Raw genomic sequence first — 26,908 nt, forward strand, 5'->3', positions numbered from 1 at the left:
TTACTATTACTGTTATTATTTTATTTTAATATCTTTAGTATCCTTAGTCTTAGCCTCTGTACAGTGTTTTGGTCAACCAAAATAGACAAAAATAGACCACAACGTATCCTACTGTATACCATGCCCTTCCCTGCTGAATGGTTTTGAATTATTATACTATTGTGTTTTCAACACATACTTTTATTGTTGTGTTTCAGACTGAACACAGGAGCAGAAATATTTTTGTTATACATCTGTTATAAAAGTTGTATAACTGATTAGCTTTTTTTATTGAACAAAGTACAGTATCATGTGGGAGTTCTATATTTTAGTACTCCGTCAACCTTTGCTTAAGGCTTCAGCCAGCACTTCATACATCACTGTGATTAACCACATAAAGTGATAACCCGGCCGATATGCGATATTGTGCATAGTCACTGCCTGGAATCGAGTTCTTTGGAGTCGACTCTTCTAGAACTGGGAGTCGATACCAAAAAGAGTCGACACCTTGATTCCAGGCATTTCGGAATCAAGGAGTCGATTCTTTTTGGTATCGACTCCCAGTTCTAGATACAGTGTACCGTTTGTTCATTAATTCTTAATAGTCTGTTATTTTCATGTTTTAAAACTGATTTGGCAATCTAACCGCTTCTGACCGATTAAAGTTCATCTTGTGTTGTACAACTTACCAGGATGGAAACAAACCAATGTGGCTGTAAAATATAGTAATATTCCGTCATCCTGGAGCACCACCTTGTGGTCCAAAGCGCACTGTTCACGCATGCACCTTGTGTGTGTGTGTGTGTGTGCACTTGGCTTTTAGTATATCCCATTTCATTCTACAAGTGTAAAGTGGTTTTTATGTAGACATCTGACAGTCTCTTGACCAAGAAGCTTACTGATACTAAAAAATAAATAAATAAAAAAATCAAGCAGGAACTCATGACAAATCCATTTTATTGAACAATCATCTCTGACACAAGAATGCAACACATTGTCTATCCATGTTGTATATGGAAAACAGCAAGGATTTAAAAAGGTTTATATCCTTTGCATTTAAAGCAATTTCCCCATCACACAAAATAGAGAAAGCGCGCTGTTTGTTTTAAAGTGTTTATTTGCACTATTCCTCTTGGAGGAAGAAAACAAGGAGTTAGGAGTTTGATGTGCTACTTCTACAGCCTATAACGGAATCCACAAAAGCTGCATTACATTGTTGCAGAGATCTGACAGGTTAGTCCTCCTGTTTATAGTGTCTCATTTTTATTATTATTATTATTATTGCATATAAGTAAGCTGGTTATTATATAGTCTATCTATTTTACTTACACTCACATTATATGTATTTGAATCTTAGGGAACTGGCATCTAACCTACTAAATTGGAATCTTCAACATTGGTCATAATATTCAAAGGTATATTCTCTGGTTTTGTTATAAGGTTTAAAATATGTTATGGACCGCAATACATAGACTATAGAAATGTGCAACTATTAAAAAAGCACAAATTCAATCTAAGTTATAACACACTACAGTTAAGGTATTTATGTATTCATTAAACACCCTGTATCAGAGGATCTTAACTCTAGTGTACAGTTGAGAACTCCTCATTAACAAAAGGGTTGTGTGTGTGTGGGTGGGTGGGTGCGTGTGTGGACGCAAGTGTAGAGCTTGTGCCTGATCTTTCTTTGTGCTTTTTTGCTTCTTCATGATTATAAATAAATCTTTTTGGTGTGTATCTCCTACACCTCTCTATTCGGGGCAAAGGGAATGATGGACAGAATGTAGGGAATCATTGAGGGAAAGTAGGAATATAAATTATATAGGATATAAAATATAAATTGCACATCACAATAAGTGACAGTCACATACACACACACACCTAAACGCACACACCACACCTGCCACACACAACCCCACAGAATATACTATTAAGTTTCACTTTACAGTCAGTTCACAACTGATGAATCAGACATCGTCACAATTACAACTAGAGAGATTTAAAAAATAAATCTCTTTTTACAATCAGGAATAAAAACACCAGTAATCACATGACGTTAAAAAGTTTGAACAGAAATTAACAGAAATAATAATCACAGTTATGTAAAGAATTAAATATCACAAAAGAGCATTTGGAATGTGCAGGAAAAAGACAAATAAAATTCCGGCTGGAAAAAAAAGAAGAAGAAGAAGCACAAGGCAAACATGGAGAGCAAGGTGTCACTGGGACACATTCACAAAGCCTTCAAAGTGAGACCGAACACTGAACATGTTCAAATAAAAATGTGTAAAACACAAACTGCAAAGAAACAGATGACACAGCATAATAAACAAGAAGGAGAACCATGTAAACAATCTTTTGGTGTCCCATCTTTGCAGCTGTCGAAACTTTGGGCTGTCTAACCCCCCCAAAAAAACTATACTGTAAATAAATAACTGCATTGTGGTATTAAATAACTAACTCTTCATCAATACCAGTGAACCAGGATGAGAAAAAGATTTCCATAAAACCATTTCTCCTTCCCAGTTCCAATTCACTGCAGTAAAGACCTCCGCTTAAATGGCTTTTTCCTGTAGCGCACATGCTAATTCTATACAGCTAATCTCTAGAGAGGTAGGCTGGCGGCAGGCCTCAGGAGCATAAGTCTTTTGAGTAGGGATTTGGTCAGGGTTTGTTTGGCAGTCATAAAACAGGCTCTCTTTGTGCAGGGGAGCGTCACGTAAAAGCCTAGACGCCTTGTTTCTGACTATAAATGCTTGTCGTTGCATATATACTTGACTTATTTTGACTTGTTGGAGATTTTTGAACTTCATCTGGACTTTAAGAAATGTACCAACTGTGGCAGTTAATTTAAGTTAATGTAAATTTCTCATGGGGCAGCTTTTTGGGTCCTAATGCTCCTGGATACAATTACTGTTAAAACAAAAATGTAAAAGTTTAAAAGAGAGCATGATAAGGGGAAGTGTGCAAAATAAGCCATCACCTACACAACAAAAACAAAAATATAATCTGCACATATTCATTAAACCATTAATACAGACGAGCAACAATAAAACACACACACACACACACACACACACATATATATATATAGATATATACTTTTGATAAATATCATTTTACTCCCAGCAGATAAGACAGAATCTTTTTTGAAACATCACTCAGCATGTGCTTTTGCCCTTTCACTACACAGCACTGAAAAGACATCATATGATTAGCTATCACTCTTCAAAGTCACCTTCATCTCTCACTAGCCAATAAGAGGCCACAACTCACCATGGGCACGCAATGCATGGGGGGGATAAGATATGAGGGAAAAAAACGATATTAATGATATTACATCATCAATCTCTTACTGATTAAAAAAAGCCATTCTAAAATCACAGCATTGGATTCTGTATTTAAAATGATCTTGTATGAGAGATGCTTTAGTCATTTGTCAGTTTTAAGAAAGCTTACACCTGCCTGGAAAAATGCAGCTGAGGAATTTCACATAGACCAAATAAATATTTATCGATGGATTACGTGCACTATTTAACATTTCCACATGTCTGTACCAACTCACAAAATATAATATCTAATGTATGAGATCTGGTTTGCAGGGTAAAAGATGTAAAATGACCCTAGCCTGTACTGTAAGAGCAGCGAAATGTGATTCAATTAGATGTAATCTAATTACATTAGCAATAACTAACATTACAAAGAACAGACCAGTGCACATTTATTGTTTAAAAAAAAAGGGACGGCTCAGCATGCAGCACATTTTTACTGACATTCTCCTTTTGCTCAAAAGCCCACTAGCAGCTGTAATAAGACTTTAAACACAAGCTCATGAGAGCAAGTCTGCTGCCAAACCAAGCAGGATCTGTGATTACACATAGGCAATGTTTGTGCTTTCAGGGGGATTGTTTTTAATGTTAGCGTTATATAAGGGCTGCTAGGTAAAATGCCTCAGAGAACTATAATCAGCACTGATCTGAGGGCTGTAATGCATTAAAGTTGCTCTCAGAGTATGTAAGAAGTCCGTGAATGCACACATGTGCATGACACAATAATTACGTTTTCTGTCACGGTTCTTAGTGCAAGGGCTAGTTTTAGCCAGAGTGGAGCGGGTAAGCGGAGTAGGATTACAAACAAGTACAAGTGGAAACTGCTACTTTTAGCTCTTAAGGACACAGCCGTAGTGTGCGTTCAGTTTATTTAAACAGCACTGCTCTCCATGACGTAGTGCATAATGGACTATCTCTCCACAGATGGAAAGTCATAGTGTGAGAGGGCTCAAGCTGATATTAGTCATCTGCGCTGTGTGTGCTGCTATCATAAGACTCAAAGCTCAACATCAGTGTGTGTGTGTGTGTGTGTGTGTGTTTACTCCAGACCTGCAGTCCATCTGAGACAGTAAACGACTATTGCATCTCACACACATACACGTACACAAAACTTTCAAGTGCATATACACCAATAATGCCTCGAGGTCATTCAAGGCCAAAAATACACATTCTAGGCTTGAAGGAATTCATATCATAATAATAATGGGAAATCTACCCAAAGGTCATGACAAGAATTTAAGTGTTGTTTTTCATCCTGTAACTGAAAACTTTTATCTTTGTAAAATTGAAAAACAGAATTACTATTTTGTTGAGATTTCATATGATGCTCCATAAACAAGTAACCAACAACTTTGGCATGTTGGATTAAGAATTTCATGGCCTGTGCTTCAGCTGAGGACTAACAGGCCCCCTCAGGGAATTTGGCAAACATTCCAAAAAAACAAATCTCTTCTCATCATAATTTGATTGTCACATTCATCCAAAAATGAAACATACATTTCAGTAAAATTACACAATAATAAAATAAACAGACAAAAATAAAGTCACCTCCAGGCAACACATTGACTTGAGTTGGAGGCAGTAGGGAAGAGGTCTTAACTGGTGCAGTGTAGATGGGAAGGCAGAAAGCAGAACCGATCGGTTAATTGTTCCGCTTGGGTAAAAAGCTGAGGATAAATTCACCAACACCCAGGAAGTAGACGACCTGAGCAATCCCGAAGAGTGGCGCGATGACGAGAGCACGGCAGTATGCACCTTTCAGGAAAGCAGCGGGACCTTCGTTACGCAGAATCTTCCTGTTGTGAAAAAGACATTGGAGATGTGATATTAGCATAAATCTGATACATAGACAATCAGAGAACCTATACCTGATAAAATCATAGCTATTAATCCCACAGGTGAACATAATTAAATGTGATATTATTATTATGATCACGTTTAATCTACCATAACAAAGATGAGATTTTTCTAGAAATGCAGCTTCTAAGCTACACTATGTGGTACTGCAGTGGTGTTTCATTTACACTGACCAGGCATAACATTATGACCACCTGCCTAATATTCGTTTGGTCCCCCTTTTGCTTCCAAAACAGCCCTGACACATTATGCACTGTGTATTATAAGAACTTTCTATCAGAACCAGCATTAACTTCTTCAGCAATCTGAGCAACAGTAGCTCGTCTGTTGGATCGGATCACACGGGCCAGCCTTCACTCCCCATGTGCATCAATGAGCCTTGGCCACCCATGACCCTGTCTCCGGTTCACCACTGTTCCTTCCTTGGACCACTTTTGATAGATACTGACCACTGCAGACCGGGAACACCCCACAAGAGCTGCAGTTTTGGAGATGCTCTGATCCAGTCGTCTAGCCATCACAATTTGGTCCTTGTCAAACTCGCTCAAATCCTTACTCTTGCCCATTTTTCCTGCTTCTAACACATCAACGCTGAGGACAAAATGTTCACTTGCTGCCAAATATATCCCACCCACTAACAGGTGCCATGATGAGGAGATCATCAGTGTTATTCACTTCACCTGTCTGTGCTCAAATGTTATGTCTGAATCGGTGAATATCCGAATATTAAATTGGTTTCAGCATTTTTAAACTTTTTGCATAAGTAAGTGGTTCTGAAATGAGTCCTCAAGGCCCCCACAGATTCCCAACACTGTTTCCTCAATCCATGTGTGAGTTTGTGCGACCTGTGGACATGACTGAGAAGCAGCCACTTACGCAAAATGTTGACAATGCTGAAATCGAACCAATGTGAGTTGAAATATTGCCATTACAGGACCAATTCTGACCTTCACCTGAAAATAAAAACGAGTTGATGACGTCACGCCAGTGAGAAAAAATTGTAATCACCTGATGCAGTCAGTCACCCCGCTGTATGTGTCCTCCTGATTACCACGTGTTAGTGACTGCAATCGGGTTTTTATCACTATAATGCAAACAATACACACACACACACACACACACACACACACACACAATTCAGTTTTGTGAGTTCAAGTGTTACACATTTATTAATCTTGTTGCATTAGCCCAATAGTTCACTTGTATCTTTATCCTGGTTCAGTAAAAACCTTCACATTGTCACTTTAATGCTAAAACATTACACTTTTACACAAGAGTTACAGGGCAGTCTAATTTGCCACCAGAAGGTAATAGATTACTGGGAAATAATCATGAGGCGCTTTGGTGCAGCTGATGAGACAGAGGATATATCATTTAGGATCTTAATCTCTAATCTTGCTGAGCTTCACCAGCTATGCACTCAAAAGCAAACTCTACAAGGGAATAAAGAAAACAAAAGACAGTGGAAAAGGAAGAGAGGGTAACAGAGTAAATAATTTTATTAAGGCAGAATAAAGGAACTGTTGGCCATTCCTACTGATTCCTTTTTTTCCCAGAGGTCAGAAAAAGTTGTTTGTTCCTGTTTTGTTGTTTCCATGTTGATTATTGAATGTCTTGTCATTTTCCACTCCACAGTCGTGGTTAATATGAATGTAGACACACAGGACTTTAAGAATTTGTAATTATTACCTAGCCTACTATGGGCAATATCTTTCCAAAAAAAGAACAAAAACCCAAAAATGTCTTAGTAAATGATGATATCAAACCCATTCCTGCTCTCTGAGATGCTCCAAGTGATTGTTCATAAGCAGCTAAAATTTGATCTTCAACCACTAAGATTCTGTGTAAGGTTATCCAACAGAGGGAAAGACACTCACACTGAAAGCCAAGAGTCTTGACTCATTTTATATCAGACTTGCAGTGATGAAATACTTTATTTGTTTATACTGATTGAAAATGTCTGATAAGCTAATCACAAAATGTATCGCTGATGAAATGATACAGTCCAGGGTGCATCGTGTATGAGCAAATCTGCAGCAGGCTCAGTGTTTCAGATTTGCAGTAATATAGTTAGGAAATGTCTGTGAAGCTGGTTTTATCTGTGTTAGTATCCTTCTAAAAGAACAACACAGAAAGACCCTACAGTGTTTAACTTTTTGAGAAGCCTGGGTTGCAATTTTATTATATAAAAATTTGCCTAAAAACATATATCACAATGGTGTCATAACATGACATTGCATTGATTCTGCTTTTTGCAAAAGAGCTGTGTAGGCTAATAATATTTAGTAATAATATAGTTTCTGAAATTTGTATGAGCATATCTTCAGCTGGAATGCTCTGTTAATGCCTTTTTAGTCCCCCTTGTCCCACCATAGAAAAAAAACTTTGAACTAAAAGGTCTTTTGCTTTTGCCGCAGTTTTGTGAAAGCACTCTGTGTGGACAAACTAATGATTCAATCAATAAGTTGTTTGTTGGCTGTAATTGTGTTCCTGGCTGCTCCTTCACTCTAAATGTCATCCTTGTGCTACTCTCTCCTGGAGGACGTCAATACTTGACCTGTCTTATGCACAAGGATTCAATGGATGGTTAAGAGCACTAGCTTTCCAAAGCGCCCGGATTTATGAAAAGGAAAACCTGAACCTGTTTTGAACTGAATTGCAAGGAAGTCTATGTTGTAGCATTGTACATATTAAACTTTCCCTTTTCCCACAGAAGAACAACGCAAACAATCTTTCAGGGGCTGTGTAGATGGAGTGAAACCAACAACAGGCAAGTTTTTTTCTCTCTCCAGGGGTCTGAGGTCTGAATCTCACTCTCTGGCACTCACCATCTACAGGGTTAACAGCTACAGCAGCTGTACTGCCAGCGATGCAGCCTGATATGAAGGAGACGTAGAAGGGAGCAGGACCGTCCTCTCCTCTCTTCCCCAAGTTATTCAGATTAGCAAACAGAGGAAAGTAGATGACCGAGAAAGGGACATCCCTGCAAACAGACAGAGAGAGAGAGAGAGAGAGAGAGAGAGAGAATCAGAAACAGAAACAGGCAGAGAAAGCACCTTTATATCAACAAGTTTGCAAATGAACAAAGATTACGTAATACTATGCTTTCTGTCTCTCTCTCTCTGTGTGTGTGTGTGTGTGCAGTACCTGAGCAGAGTGGCCCCTAGCCCTTTATAGAGTCCAGCAATGCCTTTTTCTCTCAGCAACTCTCGTGTGAGCTGCATAGCAGTCGGGCTCTTCACCTCAACAGGGCCACCAGGAGACACGGCCTGTGGCATCAGTTTTCTCTGAGCAGCTATAAAAACAAATACACACGAAAAAGAGAGAGAGAGAAAGAGAGAGAGAGAGAGAGCAGAATAATCTTAGACCAGTCTTGGCTCCATTGTACATTTTATATTTAAACTTTGCTCCATGTTCCAAATTCACCTGATTCAGCTAATACATCTACTTCACAAACCAGACCAGGTTAGGCTGTGAGTTAGCTGAGAGAAAGCAGCAGCATGTGTAGGTCGATGGTACACCAGAACAATGATTTAAAATTTAAGATTTTATTAGTCACAAACAGTTACACACAGTATACAAGCTGCAATTAAAAATTCCTTAGACTTATAAAAATAAATGAATAAATTAACAAAATAAATTAAAAATAAGAAGAAATATAAATAAGAAGAAATAAGAAAAAACAGAATTTGATGTGTAATAATATTGCAAGCATTATCAGTACAGAATGGAAAAGAAAATGGATGCAGAAATTAAATGATGAGTCAAGTTTTATAGATTTTTGTTGTATCTATTATGATATTATTTTTGACAACATCAGCAAGAGATTTCTAACGATCTCTGCCACAATACACGCATTTATTAGAATTATACCCTTCACTGCAAGAGTTTTTTTTCTGTTAAACGTTTAGCCACATGAGGGCAGTGTTTTATAATCTCTTTCCTTTCTTTCGTCCCATTTCACACCTCTTCCTATTCCACCAAATTATTCATCAGTGGGTCATGAGAGTAAACTTGTAGCTACATTTAAGTCTGCAAATGTTTTTTAGATAGTGTGTGGAAATAAATATGATCAAATAAATACTTCAGCCTTATATTTAAACTGCTGTTTATAGTTATTTGTGACTTGTTATCAAGAACATAAATAACATCAGTAAAATTTTAAATATGGATAATAATCAGATATAAATACAGATAGAATAAAATGTCTTGTGCACTTCTTCAGTGATGTTTTCTTTTTTCTTTCCTCCTGAATTCAGTGATTCCGTGTTATTGTAGATGACCAAATCTTTTCCTTATTATATAGCATATACACACACACACACACACTGTAAATAGAAGACCTGAACCAATCATGTGGCAGCAGCACAATGTATAAAATCATGCAAGTACAAGAGCTTTAGTTCACATCAAACATCAGCTCAGCAACTCAGATAACCATCTCAGAACAAAAATCTGGTGGTGAACAGGCCACAAAAGCAGAAGACCACAGTCCAGGTCATGTTTTTCTAATTGCCAGCTGTCTAGTTTCAGCCAGTGTGTGCCCACTGTGGCCTCTGATTCTCGTGTAAATGTAATTCTCGCCTCTCGAATCTATTTTCAGCTTGCAGGATAGATCAACAAGAGTCCATTTTTTTTCTCACCAATTCTTCCCGCGTCTTGCAGCTGGATTTTCAGCATCTCCATCGGTGTTGTAACAATGACCTGCCATACACAAAGAAAAATCAAGAACATTTTATAACGACAAGAAGAATGCGCAAATATATGAAACATGAAATCCTAACAACACACACCCTTTTTATCTGGACAGAATTAAATTTGACAGTAAAATTAATATTTCTGTGTCATGAAAGCATTACAGTAAAACTAGAAACAGGCGATACTTGGTGTTAAATAGCCATTAATATTCAAAAGCTCATATTTAATCAGAATGTTCTGGAGTGAAGTGGATGAATATGACAATAATAATGCTCTCCACACATACACAAAACATGCAGTATAAAGGTCAATCACTCATCTCCTAAGGGGATTCATAAGACTCATTTTCACCTGAGGAGATGACAGGATGTGGTTGCCATGGGATTAACATGTACACACACTTAGCAGAGTCAGCCAGCTGTAATTAAGACCATTACACTTTCCTGAGCAGCTCTTTCACATGGGACATGTTGGTTTATCTCCTCAGTTCAGCAGGCCATAAAAGGCAAACATGCAAATCACAAGGTATGTTAATCGGATATGTGCCAGGTCTGAGCACACAAAGAAGCTACACTCAGATGCTACAAATCTATCTCGGAGTTAAATGCTAATTGGGATCATGAAAGACTGTTTTTCTCTCCTCTCACCTGAGGGGTGGATAGATGGAGGGGTTACGTGTAAAATGGAACTGTCAGTGACAGACCGCCTGTGTGGTCAATACATGATAATCCACACGCTGCTTAGTATTGTAATCCCTTCACTGGGCTCAGTGTGGCTCCAGTCCTATTCACTAATGAAGAATCCAATTCTGTTGAAGTGGATTGCCTTTTGATCACACCAGAAAGCAAGAGTTAAGATGACATGGCTGTCTACACCATACATGATATGAACTTTGTATACTCAGAAATGTAAAGCAGAGAGCTTTAAACTTCAGTTATATGACATCTGTGGCTCAGGGGCTCAGTGATCAATCACTGAGTAAAGTTGTGCAAACCGATCAAAACAATTCCACCAGATGGAAACTGGAAACATTCTTAAGGTTCTGGTCCATGGTGAACATTCATGCTGTGAATCTCCCATTCTACCACATACCAAAGGTGTTTTACTGAATTCAGATCTACTGGTGGCGACTTTTGCTCTGTGACATGGTGCATTATCAAGCTGGAAGTAGCCATTAGAAGATAGTAAATTGTGGTCATGAAGGGATGCAGATGATCAGCAACAATACTCAAATAATCTGTGGCATTCAAGTGATTGATTATATGAACAGCCCAAAGTGTGCCAAGGAAATCACTATTGCACCAGTTCCACCAGCCTAGACTGTAGACACAAGGCAGGTTGAGGATGGATTCATGCTGTCTGGGCCAAATTCTGACCCTATCATCTGTGTGCCTCAGCAGAAATCAGACCAGGCTGTGTTTTTCCAGTCTTCACCTGCCAGTTTTGCCAGTCTGTGCTTACTGGAGCCTCAGTTTTCTGTTTCTGGATGACAGTAATGGATCCTGACGTGATCTTCTGCTGTTCATCCCATGACGGTTTGAAGTGTTGTGTATTCTGAAGCTGAGTTACTGTAGCCTTTCTGTCAGCTCAGGCCATTCTCTGTTGATCTTTTACCAACAAGGTGTTTCTGTTCACACAACTGCCACTTACTGAGTGTCTTAATTGCACCATTTGAAGTAAATTCTAGAGATTTGCTGTGTGTGAAAATTCCAGAGTTTCTGAAATACTTAAACCAGCCTGTCCGGCACCAGCAATCATACCATGACTGAGATCTCATTTTCTCCCATGCTTATGGTTAATGTAAACATTATCTGAAGCTGCTGGACTGTTTCTGCCTGATTTTTTGTACTACGATGCTGCTACATGAGTGTCTGATTAAATAATTGCATGATAATGTTCTTTGTGAGTGAAATTTGAGGTTACATTCATTAGGTTTCTTATGCATAAATTTACACACACCAAAGAGTGTGTATGCAAAGAGTGTGTGTGTGTGGATGTGTGTGTGTGTGCATGTGTGTGTGTGTGTGTGTGTGTGTGTGAGAGAGAGAGAGAGAGAGAGAGAGAGAGAGAGAGAGAGAGAGAGAGAGAAAAAGAGAAAAAGAGAAAAAGGGAGAGAGAACTGACCTGACATGTACCTGCACCACAGCCTGCCAGCATTTCTCTAAACAGTGTGAGCTTCTGCCTGAAACACAGCAGACGAATGTGAGAATGGGACAGAGAGCCATGATAAGCTTGAATAAAACTTGTGGACAATTACTGGTCATGTTATATCAAAACATCTAAACATCTTGGTCCAACAATAATTACATTATAATAAATTGTGTGTTTATATTAAAACGTTCAAAAATTGTTGATATATGGTGTTGTACATAGTGTACTATAGAGATGTTGCAACACTATTATGGTTTGCCATATTTATAGAGCAAATATAACACACACAGAAACAATTCTGTACTGTTTAAGTGACATAAATGGAAATAAAATTATTTGAAGTTATCACATTTTGTGATTTTCTGTATTACAAGCTCATAATATTTTAATCCATTTGAATAATAAATATTTTATATATTGTATTCAAATTAAACACAACTCATTGGCTCAAACACACAGATTGGTACATGAATGTGTAGACCACACACACACATACACACACACGTAGTCCTGAATTAATAATTCACATTGTGTCAAGTCAATAATTTACTGGCCCCTTTTCTGGTCACTATGGAGATATGCGCCAGTGTGCAACTTGGCCGGTGAAGGTCGAGTGGTCTGTCATTTGAACGCAGAGACTTTTGGGTAGTGTTGGAAAACAGCCTGGGTTTAATATTAATGTTTGACATACAATAGCAGCCCACACTGTGTAATACTACACCATCCTTTATAAAGAAGTGATTCCAGATGTTCTACAGTGTAGGCATGTACAAGAACGGCAGGCTTGTGTGCATGAAGGATGACTTTGTACTTTTGCCTTTCTTTGCATGCTTGCATTTGTGCAACTGTACCCAAGATTGTTAATGTGTGTGTGTGTGTGTGTGTGTGTCTCACCCGTCCTTGGAGAGATGGTGCCTAAAGAAATCATTGGCAGCCAGCTTTATGGCTTTCTCTGGAGTAACGAGAGTTAAGTTCACAGCGGCACCTGAACACACCATAGAGGAAAGACGTTTCATCATCATATGCATAAAATCATCAATTAAAACAAACAAACAAACAAAAAAAATACTTAATATAACCTACTACTGTTAAAATATAGAATGAAATGCTCCTGCAAACATAAATTTTTGATTGCTGTCTAATTATCTGTAAAATTAAATCCGAATTTTATTGTAATTCTTTGATTTATCTGGATTTGTTCTATTTTGAGTCTATTTTTAAGACAGTCAAATAAGCATTTTACTATATCACACTGTGTATGGTTGTGTATGTGACAAAATTTTAATTTGGCTTTAATTAGTAAATTGCATGTACATTTCATGATTAATTTTCCAAAGTCCACAGTTTTCTCCTTATTTGATGTGAAGTGGGTCACAAACCTGAAAAAAGAATGCATAAGCTTTACCCTTACCAAGGAGGCTTTTGAAAGGAATGCTAGTATAAGGAACAAAGAAAATGGTCTATTGTGTAGCAGGCTGAGCTTATAGGGTGACCCTGTAGGTTGTAGGTTGGTGCATTTGCGTTCCACCAAGTTATATGAGCTGATAAGAATAATACACCACACCCATATTGTTATGAGAAAACTATGATCAGTTTTCCTCGTATTGGACTCCATTCACAAAATTTGCAGTTGAGATGATCACCACAAAGCTTCTATTGGGACGGAGCTTAATGTACTCAAACATCTGCAACTGATTCACGTGAAACCTGAAAAGACATTTGGGTAGTGCAACAGTAAAGAGTTTGCCTTATCATCTGGCATTGATCAAAGTTAAATCCCAACATGGCCATGAGTACTGTACCAGAGAGCTCATGTACTCAGGGAGAAAGGCGTGGTATACTCTGTCTCTAGGTCATAATCGATATGGGTTGTACTGTCCTGTGTGTTACACAACCACTTGACGTTACATGAGCAGTACTTTGAAACAATTCAGTTTGATGGCTTCATGCGTATGATAGAGGAGACCTAACCCGAGGGTGGGAATTAACCAAGACCTCATGAAACAGTAAATTCATCTACATAGATTCATCCATTGCAAGAACAGCCCACAGTGTGCTATTTACAAATGCTAAATGGTCAAACCATGCAGGGTTCTTTGGGACTCCAAACTGATATATTCTGACTGTCCTTGTACTGCATGTGTAGTACTCTCCACTGTGACACTTGGGGCATCTCAGAGAGCAGAAATAGGTTTGATATCACAGTTTACATTACATTTATGAGATACAAACATTCATAAATAAACTAAACTCTTTTTAATTTTATTTATTTATTTTTAGGTGTCTAGGTAAAAACAGAAATCGTGGGACATGACATTCAATGCCGAACATGAATACAACAAAATAGGAGCAAACTCCATTTGTTGGCCTCTGGGGAAAAGAGTTAAAGCTCTCTTTATGCCCTTGATAATAAAATTGTCATGACAAGCAATGTGCATTCAGTCGAGCCAATAGAGGGCATCAGACACATTCGGGCTGCTGTCATGTTGTCCACCAAATAGACACACAATGCTGTGTACAGGTCCCCTATGACTTCTGGTGGGACATTTATGAACACTGGCAAATTTGTCTGAGATGTTTACATTGTTTAAATGTATCACTACTTTTTATCTGGCAAATTATTTTAATAATTTATAGCACTGAATATGTGCAATATCACCCACTATGCCACTTTATGACTGCATACATTGTTTAATTTTCTCTTCTACTTATCTTACTTACACTTACTTACTCCGTAAGAGTGTACAACTGTAGCACAATTGTATATAGATGGTTAAAGCATTCTTTTGAATATGGCAATAAACTTGAGAGTTGAAACACACACCTCTGTACATCCCAAAGTATCCTTCAGAGCGAATGGTTTTGATAAGGCAATCTGACCTGTACAGCATAAACAGAAGTCAAACAAAATTACGCAGTGAGGCACAGACTCAGCATTAGGTAATAGAGAAAAACTGCTGTGTTCATTCTGTGTGACTGTCTACATACATGCTGGTGTAGAGACGAGAGCCATTCTGCTGGTTCTGTAAGCGGGTCTTGGCCAAGTCAATGGGAAATACACAGGTGACACCAATCAGGCCGGCGATACCCCCATTTATTAACTTGGCAGGCAAACTGGCAGAAGGAATTAATCGTGAGGAAAGACAGAACACAAGGCAGTCTTAAAAGTCATAATAAGATCAAGAAGGTGGTGAAGAGTTGCTCCTGTTATATTCCTAGTAAGATTTATTTACATAGCTTATTGCTATAAACCAAACCAGCTGAATGAACCATTTTTGTGTGAACTTTTAAAAAAAAAATTAAAATAAAATAGTTTAATAATTTAATTTAATAATTTATTCTTATTTCTAGTTATTTATTTATTTATTTATTTCAATTTTTTCCCCTCCCCTTTCTCCATTTCTCTTCTTTTGTAAAGCTGCTTTGAGACAATGTTCATTGTAAAAGGCGCTATACAAAATAAATTGAATTGAATTGAATAATCAATATCGAACATCATATTTCACAAAAAATCATTTTAAATTGACATGAGCCATGGAGTCGAGGTAACTGATTTAACACAACGGGTTTGCTGACAAGATTTATTATTATCACTTATTATTGCCAGATTTCATTCATTCACATGGTTTCTGTTATTTATCAGCAAACTGGCATAAGAGTATTATTTGTTTGTGGAGGCAAATTCGGTAGATGAGATGAAATTTAATTTGATTTGATCAATTTTGTACATATTCTATGAACCTTTAGACGAGCTACTCAGAAGAGCGAAGAGCTGGAGACACCTGGTTTAATGTAAGGGGTCAAGAGTGAGAGTCCATGGACATCAGAAGCTAAATTACACAGATACAAGCAAGGAAAGAAGACCACCTGACGGTGCTGAAGACAGATACATATGGACAGTGTAAAGATACTTGAGATTAAGGGTGAATGGTGCCACTTAGAAACCCTGAAACCCTTAGGACTGCATGTGCCACGAAACATTTTGCACTCAATCAGCGATCAGTTCAACAAAACAGACTTCATTATAAAATGATTACCCATTTTTTTTATTATTTATATTTGTTACATAATGTTTGAGCATATAGTACACAGCTATAGACGGGAGATGATTTATAATCACAATATCCGGTGACAGCCTTCAGTGAGAATGGTTTCTCTAGTTTTCTTTCTAATATCATCTCAGGAAGGTTTTACATGACATCATCACCTCCGGCTTGCTCATTAGGGATAAATGTATACATTTCTATCCACAATTTCTATATTTCTATAAAGCTGATTTGTGGCAGTGTCCACAAATATAGAGAAATGAAACTGAATTGAAGTGGACTCTTTCTTGTAATATATATATATATATATATATATATATATATATATATATATATATATATATATATATATATATATATATATTCATGCTTACCTGATCTGTTTGTCAGCCATTTATGTCAGCCCACACCTCTTTATTGTGTGTTAGAGAGGGTTTTTTGTATCGGGGTATGTCCTCTGGATATCTTGCGTAGAGTCGGTAAGGTTTCAGCGTGTGTGTACACACATTCACTTTGACCAAGGGTACCTAAGAAAGATGCACCCAGAGACAGGGGTTTAAACTCGGCAAGAACACAGTATTATTATCTACCACCTAGATGACTGTGTATAGGAAGAGTTCACAGTTGGCTGCCTTTGCCTGTTTTTTTGCCATTCTTTTTTTTACCCCATCACATCTCTCTCTCTTTCTCTCTCTCTGTCTGTCTGTCTGTGTCTGTCTCTCTCTCTCTCTCTCTCTCTCTCTCTCTAGATTTATAAGCCAGCACACACACACACACACACACACATTCAGCATACCTACCTAGCACAATGATTTTAGCTATTCTCTTTCACTGGAGCGCATTCTGATCTCTGGAGGATTGCATGATAACTCCAAAGTACTCAAAGGCAATACAATCTATATTTAACAGAGCCCATTATCTTACAGACAATATTTATATATTCTTTTAGTTTATTGGCAATATTAACACTAACTGAGGAAAATGTCCTCTACACCTTACACAGTCTACTCAGACATTATTCCTGAATGTCTATGAGATGCATGTCAGTGATCACTGACTTTCTCTCTCCAGATCAAAGCCCATTTTCACACTCAAAATGTTTATTAAATGATAAATCCTACAGCTATCGACCTAAATCACCAAAAGAGTTTTACTTAATGAGCACATTGTGTTTCTAAACTTTTCTGAAGAGAGCTAAGCCCAAATTCACATGTCCTGATCTTCGGTTAGATCGACACCACACATCCTGTATATGTTACCAGCACAACATGCTTCATTCTCCTGAAAACTAGAAACCGAGAGAACACATGAAGCTTTAAATCTCTGTCAGTGTAATACAGGGGACAGTGAACAAGCAAGGGAAAAAAAAGATAATGTACAAGCAACAACAGGATCTGAAGATTTATTTAGAAAAAGAACAAAGATTTAGACTGTAAGCTTACTCAGATTTATTCTGTAGTGTACTTAAATTTTATTCGGTAGGATTTGAAAAATTTATTCTGTAAAATGAAGGATTTTATTTTGTAAGATTCCAAAGTGTCACTACCCACAAGCCCCAGGATGTCATAAATCAAGCATGTGTCTCATTTCACCTTGATTTAGCACCACTATATAAAATCCTGTTTTTCAGCATCTTATGAGATGTTTACATCTAGAGCTGAAGATGTTGAGGTTCTCTTTGGGAGTGGCACAGTTGGACAGGATTAGGAACGAATACATCAGAGGGACAGCTCATGTTGGACGTTTGGGGGACAAGGTTAGGGAGGCCAGATTAAGATGCTTTGGACATGTCCAGAGGAGGGAGAGTGAGTACATTGGTAGGAGAATGTTGGACATGGAGCTGCCAGGCAGGAGGAAAAGAGGAGATATATGGATGTAATAAATGAGGATATGAAGCTAGTGGGTGTAAGTGTTGAGGATGCAGAAGATAGGGATAGGTGGAGAGAGATGATTCTCTGTGGAGACCCCTGAAGGGAAAAGCCGAAAGAAGAAGAAGAAGAGGAAGATGATGTTTACATCTGCTCATGTTCACCAATCCAAATGAATTCAATCAGACTGAAGATTCCAAAAGTATTTTTTTGTTTATGTACCCTAAAAACTGCAATTCAATCTATTCCAGTTCAACTATTCGTTAGCATGGCTACATCTTTCCCTAACGAATTATTTCAGATCTACACTACCCCTTACAATCTGATCAAAATTTCATTTGGATTGAGCTCAAGCGGATCAGGACTGAGCTATCAATCCGATTATTAACAGATGATTTGGTTACGCATAAAATGAACCTATTGTCAAGCTGTTCAGTTGTCGTATTTGTGTGTTCTAACTGTATCGCTCATCCTCTGTACTGTATGTTCTTTGTATCATAACAAGCTTGGTTTTCACATCTTTGATTGTTTTGTTAGGATTTTACTCAATAAAGAATCTGCCCTTACATCCACCTTTTCCTCCAAAACCTGACACAAAGTTTTCCTTTGGAAGATTTTTCATTTGTAACATTCAGCCATTTTATCCAGTAAGACTCAAAAAAATTATTCTGCAAGATTCTGAAATGTCACACAATGTAGCTGAGTGTCCAGTAAAAGTGTAACTTGACAGTGAACCACATAAATGGTTCACTGGCTCTGATGCTGACCAGATGTGAAACTAAGGATTTGGAAAGTGCTTCACTCTGGCAGACTCTCCACCTCTCCCTGCAACCAATCATTTAACTCTCCATCTCACGCCCCCCTCCCCTCCCCCCCTCACACACACATACTGTAAACACTTTCATACACTCCTCCAGCTCCATTTATGCCAAGTCATATTTTCATCTCTTTCCAAGCCCTTTCCTAACTTTCATGGTCATCACTTCTAATATGATCAATGTGTGTGTGTGTCTGTCTGTCTGTCTGGTCCAGTGTCAGAGTTCAAAGCAGGCCACAGGAAACATACAGATTAATCTCACTCTCTCTCATTTTTTACTGAACAGGCTTGAGAGGGTAATATGCTGACTCTGGTCCCACTCTTTCTCCTCCCTTCCTGAACTCTTCCTCTTGTCATTGTCCTTTGGCCCACTCTTTTCCTTTCTCTTATCTCTCCATTCGTCTATTCTTTTCTACCTTGAACCTCTGACCAAACTCCTTGTGCTGTAATGTTCAGACGTTCTCCATCCATGCTTTAAACTCTTCACTGTCACACTCGACCAAACACACAACGACTGTACTGCAACACGTTACAACAAATCTGTGTAATCTTTTACAGCAATCTATTCCATGCAGAGTCTGTAAATCATTTGTTATAGATAGACAGATAGATCTGTCAGGAGAGGGATCGATAGTACTGTGCCATATCTGCCATGGGTCCCTGTGAATTAACTGTTACTATAAAAACAGCAATGCATTAGGACAAGCGCATAAACATAAACCTGCAATTTGTTAGAGACATGCTGTTATAGAGGATTATTTAAAACCTTCTGGCCAGATATGAGAATTCAGCAGTGCACGAAAACTATTTAACAAGGAGCAGCCAACATGAACCAAGAAAAACATACAGCGTTTGTTATCAAAGCACAGAAATATCAAGCCCACTAAAGTAAAAGTCAATGACACAATACTTCGTAGGTTTCAATTAAGATGATTTAAGAAAACATAAATAATCAGTAATAATAAAGAGCTAACAATCAGCAGCTCAATCACACAAAACCTGACTGTTCACATGAAATTAAGGTCAATCTTGGCAAGTAGGCAGAGAACAGCACAGATAAAACTTTACACAATGCATTCTTTGCCACTAGAACTGATCATAAGTGTGTGTGTGAGACAGAGAGTGTGTGTAAGGTGAAATGCAGAGCTCCTACTCAGGGAAAAAAAAAGTCAAACAGTGAATATAACAAGAGGCCTGTCAGATGTTAAAATCTTCAGAAATTGCAGAAAGAAAAAAATACACACTTGAATTAACTCACACACTCAACACCTGTACAGAAAAATTACTACTACGTGGCTCTGCGTGAAACAGAAAACAGATAAGCAAATGCACAAATAACGCAAGTAGCAACTTCAGAATGAAATAAAACTTGGCATGAGATACAAGTGTGTGTGTGTGTGTGTGTTGCAGTTTATTAGCACACAATGAACTCTGAAACAGTGAAGAAACTTTTCTGAACTTTGACTGTCAAGTCCCCTTATCCACTGCACATTCCTCAAAGTGTTTGTCCTTTTTGAACTGCTACAATGGTCAGATCAGTCAGAATGGTCAGATCACCCGACTGCAGATTTATATCATATATCACATGTGTTGAACTATAAACAATTATTTCAGATCTATCTAGCAATGTATTTATTACTGCTTAAAAGGTTTTCTACACTACAATACTATATATACAATACTATATATATATATATTTTTTTTTTTTTTTTTTTTTTTTTTTTTTTTTTAAATATATATTATTATATGTGTCATATCTTGCCTTTGCAACACTTTCACATGTAGAGTAAATATTATCAACGTTGGAAGGTCATCAAGAAAGCTTAGATTTTTTCCGTGTAACATGTTTTTGCTTTAGCTCTATGGTGAATGTCAGTGGCAATAAAATTTACTATCATCTATAACCAGATGTACTGGTTTGTTTGTTTATTGTTTTTGGTGTTATTATCGTACGCATTACGTATCGTATGTAAGTCATTACACACTCCACAAACTGATGAAAACTATAAAAGTCGCAGTAATGTGGTGTTAAACCTAAGCACATGGCTGTTAAGTGACTTACAGCAGTTACATCCTCACAGCTTCCTGTTATAAGGTCCAAATTCTAAAGGTGAAGTATGACATGAACTGCAATTTCTCTGTTTTTTTTTTTTTTTGCTTTTTGTTTTGCTGCGTCTACTCATAATGCATTAAGAAATAAAAGTAGGAGATTTTCCCCCCACAAACAATATATATATATATATATATATATATATATATATATATATATATATATATATATATATATATATATATATATATGCCAAACACGTATAACATTATGACTACCTGTCTAATATTGTTGGTCCCCCATATGCTGCCAAAAATAGCCCTGACCCATCGTGGCATGGACTCTACTCCATCCCTGAAGGTGTGCTGTGGTATCTGGCACCAAGATGTTAACAGCAGGTCCTTTAAATCCTGTAAGTTGCGAGGTGGGGCCTCCATGGATTGGACTTGTTTGTTCAGCACATCCCACAGATACTCGATTGGTTTGCTCCTTCTTCCATTGCTCCGTGGGCTAGTACTGATACTCACGTGCCCATTGTTAGCATGGGCACCCGGACTGGTCTGCGGCTATGCAGCTCCATACACAACAAACTGCGATGCACTGTGTATTCTGACACCTTTCTATCAAAACCAGCATTAACTTCTTCAGCAATTTGAGCAACAGTAGCTTGTCTGTTGGACCACACGGGCCAGCCTTCGACCTGATCCAGGTTTCTCCAGGATGCTTATATATATATATATATGTATATATATATATACAGTATATACATACTGTATATATGTAAAAGTTATGTTATAATCAACTGCTGTCTGACTATCGCTCACAGAACAACCTCCAAAAGCCCAACCAGTCTGGCTTCAAAATAGCACATTCCACAGAAGCTGCCCTTCTGGCCGTCACTGAGAAGCTACATGCTGCTAGATCAGCCAAGCTTTCATCTGTCCTCATCCTCCTCAACCTTTCGGCAGCATTTGACACAGTCAACCACAAGACACTCTTGTCCACCCTCAGGAGTCTTGGAATCCATGGAACAGTATGGGAATGGTTAGCTTCCTACCTGGATGGTAGCTCATATCAGGTAACATGGAGGGGACATCTGCTCCATGCAGACTCTCCACTGGTGTCTCACAAGGCTCAGTACTTGGTCCTATCCTTTTCTCCCTCTATACTAACTTTCTTGGTGAAGTTATATCCTCACATGGGTTCTCTTACCACTGCTATGCTGATGACACTCTCTCTTTTCATTTCGAGACTGGATTACTGCAGCACTCTACTGGCAGGTCTACTTCTGAATGCAATTTGTCCTCTGCAAATGATCCAAAATGCAGCTACACGACTTGTTTTCAACTTGCATAAGTTTTCACACACCGTCCCACTGCTGTATTTTCTCTACTGACTCCTTGTAGCTGCATCAGATTCAAAACACTGATGCTGACCTACAAAGCCAAGAATGGACCAGCACCATCTTACCTCAAAGCTCTTATTACTCCTCGCACTGCACCTCGCTTCCTCAGATCTACTAGCACTGCCCGACCGGTCCCACCATCTCTCAGAGTAAGAGGTAGGTATACATCAAGACTCTTCTCTGTTCTGGCACCGAGGTGGTGGAATGAACTTGATGTTCTGCTGCTGTTTTGCTTCCAATTTTTTAGGTAGCCACGATACATATGATAGAAATGCTTTGAAATATTGTAATATGATATTTTGGTCAGGAACACACTGGAACGTCGAAATAATTCAAGCATTAAGCTAACATAAATCTCCAGCTTTACACTGTAAGAAACAATCACCTCACAGTTATACACAAACGTGATATGAGGACAGAACAGCACAGCTCATAGCCAAAACATTGCCCACAGCCTCAATGACCTTTTGTCAGGAATGCAAACATGATGTGCTACTAAATAAACCTTGTTTAGAAGAGAACAATAATCAAAAACTCATTCCTTTCTCTTAGTGTATATTACTGCACTTAACTAGCTCACTATAGCTACGTTATTATATTACATTAGCCACCACATTGTAGCCTAGCACACTGGAGCTTTTTCTTGCCTAGTGAGTTAGCTAATGGATTTATCATTTGTCCAAGAAAAAACAAACACCAAAAAGCAAACACTGTTAAAATTCCACACTCAACCCTTTATACAAATGCAGCATTGTTGTGTTGAACAGACAAGAGTCAGTCATTGAAATTGACCAAAATGTTTTTCACTGACACTGAGATGTCTCTGAGATACTGTATGGGAAGCGAATTCCCTCATTCTCACCTCAAAACAAAGACAATCATCTCAAACTTGAGGAAATGTAAACTCCATGAAGACATTGACTGAAGAAAAACAAACCAATGTTAATCAGTGATAAATCTCACTGACTGACTTAATGAGTGTGTGCTGCAGAGAGCTAGACTCAAGTGAAACTAAGGCAGAGACAAAGAGACAGAAAGCATTGGCAGTCCCATGTCTTGATTATTTAGAGTGGACGTGTAAGTGGAACTACTGAGGAGTGGCATGTATCTTGAATTAGCTTCAGAGAAGATGAGTTGAAAACTGTCTCTATCCCAATCCCTGCTTTATGTGCTCAATCAAATATTCAAGCATCTTCTTAGCCAAACGGTAGAATCTTGGAGTATTTTTCATATTTCAAGCTAGTCTGTGAGCTTAACATTTGACACTATCCTCTGAGTTTCATTTTTGAAGCTAGTCTGTGAGTTTCAAAGTTTAAGCTAACCTGTGAATCTCATATTTTAAACTATCGTGTGAGTCTCATATTTGAAGCTAGTCTGTGAGTTTCATCTTTTGAAGCTTATAATGCAGTTTCACATTAAGGGTGGAAAAGGTTCTGACTTTATCTTGGTTTCATTTTGTTTACATCACAAAATCCTGCCATTCTAAATGCACTGTGTGGATTTTTTTATATCCATCATAGATTAGTCTTGTGGTAGCTTCTTCTTCTTCTTCTTCTTCTGCTTCCGGCTTTTCCCTTTTCCCTTCACCTTTTACCTATCCCTATCTTCTGCATCCTCAACACTTGCACCCACTAGCTTCATATCCTCATTTATTACATCCATATACCTCCTCTTTGGCCTTCCTCTTTGCCTCCTGCCAGGCAGCTTCATGTCCAACATTCTCCTACCAATATACTCACTCTGTCCAAACAATCTCAATCTGGCCTCCCTAACTTTGTCCCCCAAACGTCCAACATGAGCTATCCCTCTGATTTACTCGTTCCGAATCCTGTCCAACCTTGTCACTCCCAAAGAGAACCTCAACATCTTCAGCTCTTCTACCTCCAGCTCTGACTCCTGTCTCTTCCTCAGTGACACTGTCTCTATACCATACAGCATGGCCGGTCTCACCTCTGTCTTGTACACCTACTCCTTGATTCTTGCTGAAATTTTTATATCACACCTTGTGGTAGCTAAGTAGTGTTAATAAAAAATTTCATGAACAAGAATTGTCTTTTTGAAGACAGCTGTCTTTCCTCAGCTGTCTTTTCTCTTTATGGCACTAAATCGGCCACCCCTGAGTCCATCACAATACACTGACTTCACTATCCCAATTTAAATATTCTTTTATGACTTGCTCATTTTTGTACTGCACTTTCATACAATTTAACACCCCATTTAAAAAACTCTATTTCTTAAACCTAATTAAAACCTAAGCACAAAGCCTTGTCATGAGCTCCACTCTGAACATTATTAATTCTGCTGAATTATCTGCAACAGTAGTAGATTGTTGCCTCAGCAGCTTAACAAGCAATAAGTAGATTTCCTATTTTGCTTGGCTTTATAATACAGTAAGAATGTGGTTCATACCAAAGCTCCATGTCTGACGTGCCTGTCACCTGGTCCATCCCCTGACAGTGGAAACAGGGAAACGTCCTTCAACCGAATCACTAATGAAAACTGTACTGTGTGTATCTGCCAATGTCCTCTGACCCCAGCAACGTGACCAGAAGGGAAAAACAACTTTATTCTCTATGTTCCCTACAGACCTGAAGCGAATGCTCTAAAGTGTCTCATTTAGGAATTCTTAAAATAACAAGTTGTTTACATGTACACCTACACCCCAAATTTAATCCACAGTGTGTGCCACTGGTGAGAAATGAACACGTCCAGGGACCTCTGACCACTCAGGCTCCCAGTGGGTCAGAGAGGTAGAGACAATTTATAGCCATGTGGTTCTTATTAATGTAGGGTAAACTATAGCGGGGGGTCAGCAAACGCAACAGCGTATGCTTAACCAGTGTCATGCTGACTGTGTTTCAAATATTATGGTACAAATCTACATATTACACAATTGAATTGCATTGAATTTTAAAACATTTTAAAGGAATAAAAAACTGGACTTGTGGTCTGAGTAAAAAAAACTGTCAAGTCTTTAATGTTAAAATAATTTAAAACAATAACATCAATCTGTATCAGCATTAATGGAACTTTTTACAGTCGAAAAGGTATGTGACTAAAATAAAGCCCTGATACATAAGTATAAAATTAAATCGACAGAGAAAAGAGTGGGAATGTCGAAATGTTAAAACTGATCTTTTTATGACACAGACAGTGGTAACTGTAAATAAATGCCCTTCCATGGGTTGGTTGTTAATAATGATATTAATAATAATAATTAATAATAATAATATCATTACAAATTTGGTACACAAAATCCGAAAAGAAATATTTTTTTCTGAGTGGTGTGTGCAGCCTAGTTAAGGGTAGTCGGCTTATAGGGTCTCTGGTAGAAAGACACTCTGTTCTCGGGTCCTACATTCAAATCGAATAAGGTGCTAGATTTTACCTTTTTAATTTTATTTTTTCTAAAAGTCGACAAAAAGTGCAAAGTCCTCAGAAGAAGATACAGTGATCAGTGTGTGAAGTCGTGCTGCCGCCGTGTATCTGCACCGTTAGATCACTGGCCGCCGAAAAGGGTCACGTTTTTTCCTGAGCCGGGAGCGCGCACTAAAGCGTGTCGGTGGCGCGCACCGTACTCGACGAGTCGCTCCTTCTTACCGCAGCGTTGTTTTTCTCCTGTATCATAATCCCATATCCAATCCCAAACATAGCGTTTATACAAATATCTGAATGACAGAGTACTGCAGGAAGCCCCTTAATAAATAACATACAATTAACATATTATTATTACTATCATCATCATTATTATGACTATTATTATTGTTAGTAGTAGTAGTATTAAGATATTAGTAGCAATAACGGAGCATCCATTAAACGCGCACACAACCGAGACTGGCGTGAGGATAACCGGATGATCTGACCGTGCTACACAACTCCCCAGGCCGAATAGCCATGAAATAACAGATTTGTCAAAGATTAAGGATTTTCATTAACCGATCACTGCAGAAGTATGGTGTGTGTGACCATGGCAACCCTTGTAACACTAAGGCTTTAGGGAATCCTATCTCGCGACATAACGGGAAACGATTCTCTTCCCATAGAGCACACACACACACACACACACACATACACAAGATACAAGATTACTCCTCCAGATGAACAGGTTTTGTATCGCACTGTCATTAATACTGCATTGCATCCCTAACAATTGCACTCTGATCTCAGAAAATGGCATGGAAACGAGTTAATAAATTATTTAACGCGATCATACCGTAGTGTCGTGCGTCCCGTTGTGTTTAAGCCCCTAATCACGTCTTCTTCACTCCTGATGATGCCCTCCGACACGCCGACTGCAGCCGACCGTTTTCAGCCTGGTGTCTCTAAAACTAGAAGGGTGGGGAAACTAAACAAACCCCCGAAACAAGACACTGTGAAGGACCGGAGGAGAAGCTGAGGAGGAGAGGTGAGAGCTAAAAGGAATGCGGTGCCGGGATGACAAGAAGGCAAGAGTAGTGTAGAGAGAGATCTGCGCCCCCTTGTGCTACTCCCCGTTATTGCAGCTAGAGTGGAAGGGGCGGGGCGATGAGCACTGCGTCACCATGACGACATAGCCTGCTACACACTCCGTGACCTTGAGGTAAAAATAACTAGGACGTATGGCTCCGGCTACGTCCCAATCTGCACACTTGAGCACTAACTAGTGCGCAAGGATAGGTACTGCTAAACCTACATACTGTTCAGTGCCCGAGTTGGGATTCTTCTTAGG

General features: G+C 38.5%; 1 protein-coding gene across 1 annotated transcript; it reads right to left on the reverse strand.

Annotated features, from left to right (window-relative positions):
- Nucleotides 1–919: 919 nt before the first annotated feature.
- On the reverse strand, nt 920–26,788 carry slc25a22a (solute carrier family 25 member 22a). Its single transcript, XM_058407935.1, has 11 exons — nt 26,414–26,788; nt 16,435–16,587; nt 15,003–15,128; nt 14,839–14,894; nt 12,909–12,999; nt 11,988–12,045; nt 9,809–9,869; nt 8,313–8,460; nt 7,994–8,148; nt 6,174–6,249; nt 920–5,104 (listed from the first exon to the last, which is right to left on the reverse strand). The coding sequence occupies exons 2-11, from the start codon at nt 16,452–16,454 to the stop codon at nt 4,951–4,953; spliced, it is 945 nt and encodes a 314-aa protein (XP_058263918.1). The 5' UTR covers nt 16,455–16,587; nt 26,414–26,788; the 3' UTR covers nt 920–4,950.
- Nucleotides 26,789–26,908: the final 120 nt, after the last annotated feature.

Source organism: Hemibagrus wyckioides, linkage group LG14 (genome assembly GCF_019097595.1).
Source record: "Hemibagrus wyckioides isolate EC202008001 linkage group LG14, SWU_Hwy_1.0, whole genome shotgun sequence".
Taxonomy (NCBI): Eukaryota; Metazoa; Chordata; class Actinopteri; order Siluriformes; family Bagridae; genus Hemibagrus; species Hemibagrus wyckioides.

Coding starts and splice junctions, on each gene's coding strand:
- slc25a22a (XM_058407935.1), bottom strand. CDS start 16,454: ATGGCTGACAAACAGATCAG. Junction 13,000..14,838: donor ATACTTTGGGATGTACAGAG/GTGTGTGTTTCA, acceptor TGGTGTGTTCAG/GTGCCGCTGTGAACTTAACT. Junction 8,461..9,808: donor GCAAGACGCGGGAAGAATTG/GTGAGAAAAAAA, acceptor TTGTTTTTATAG/CTGCTCAGAGAAAACTGATG.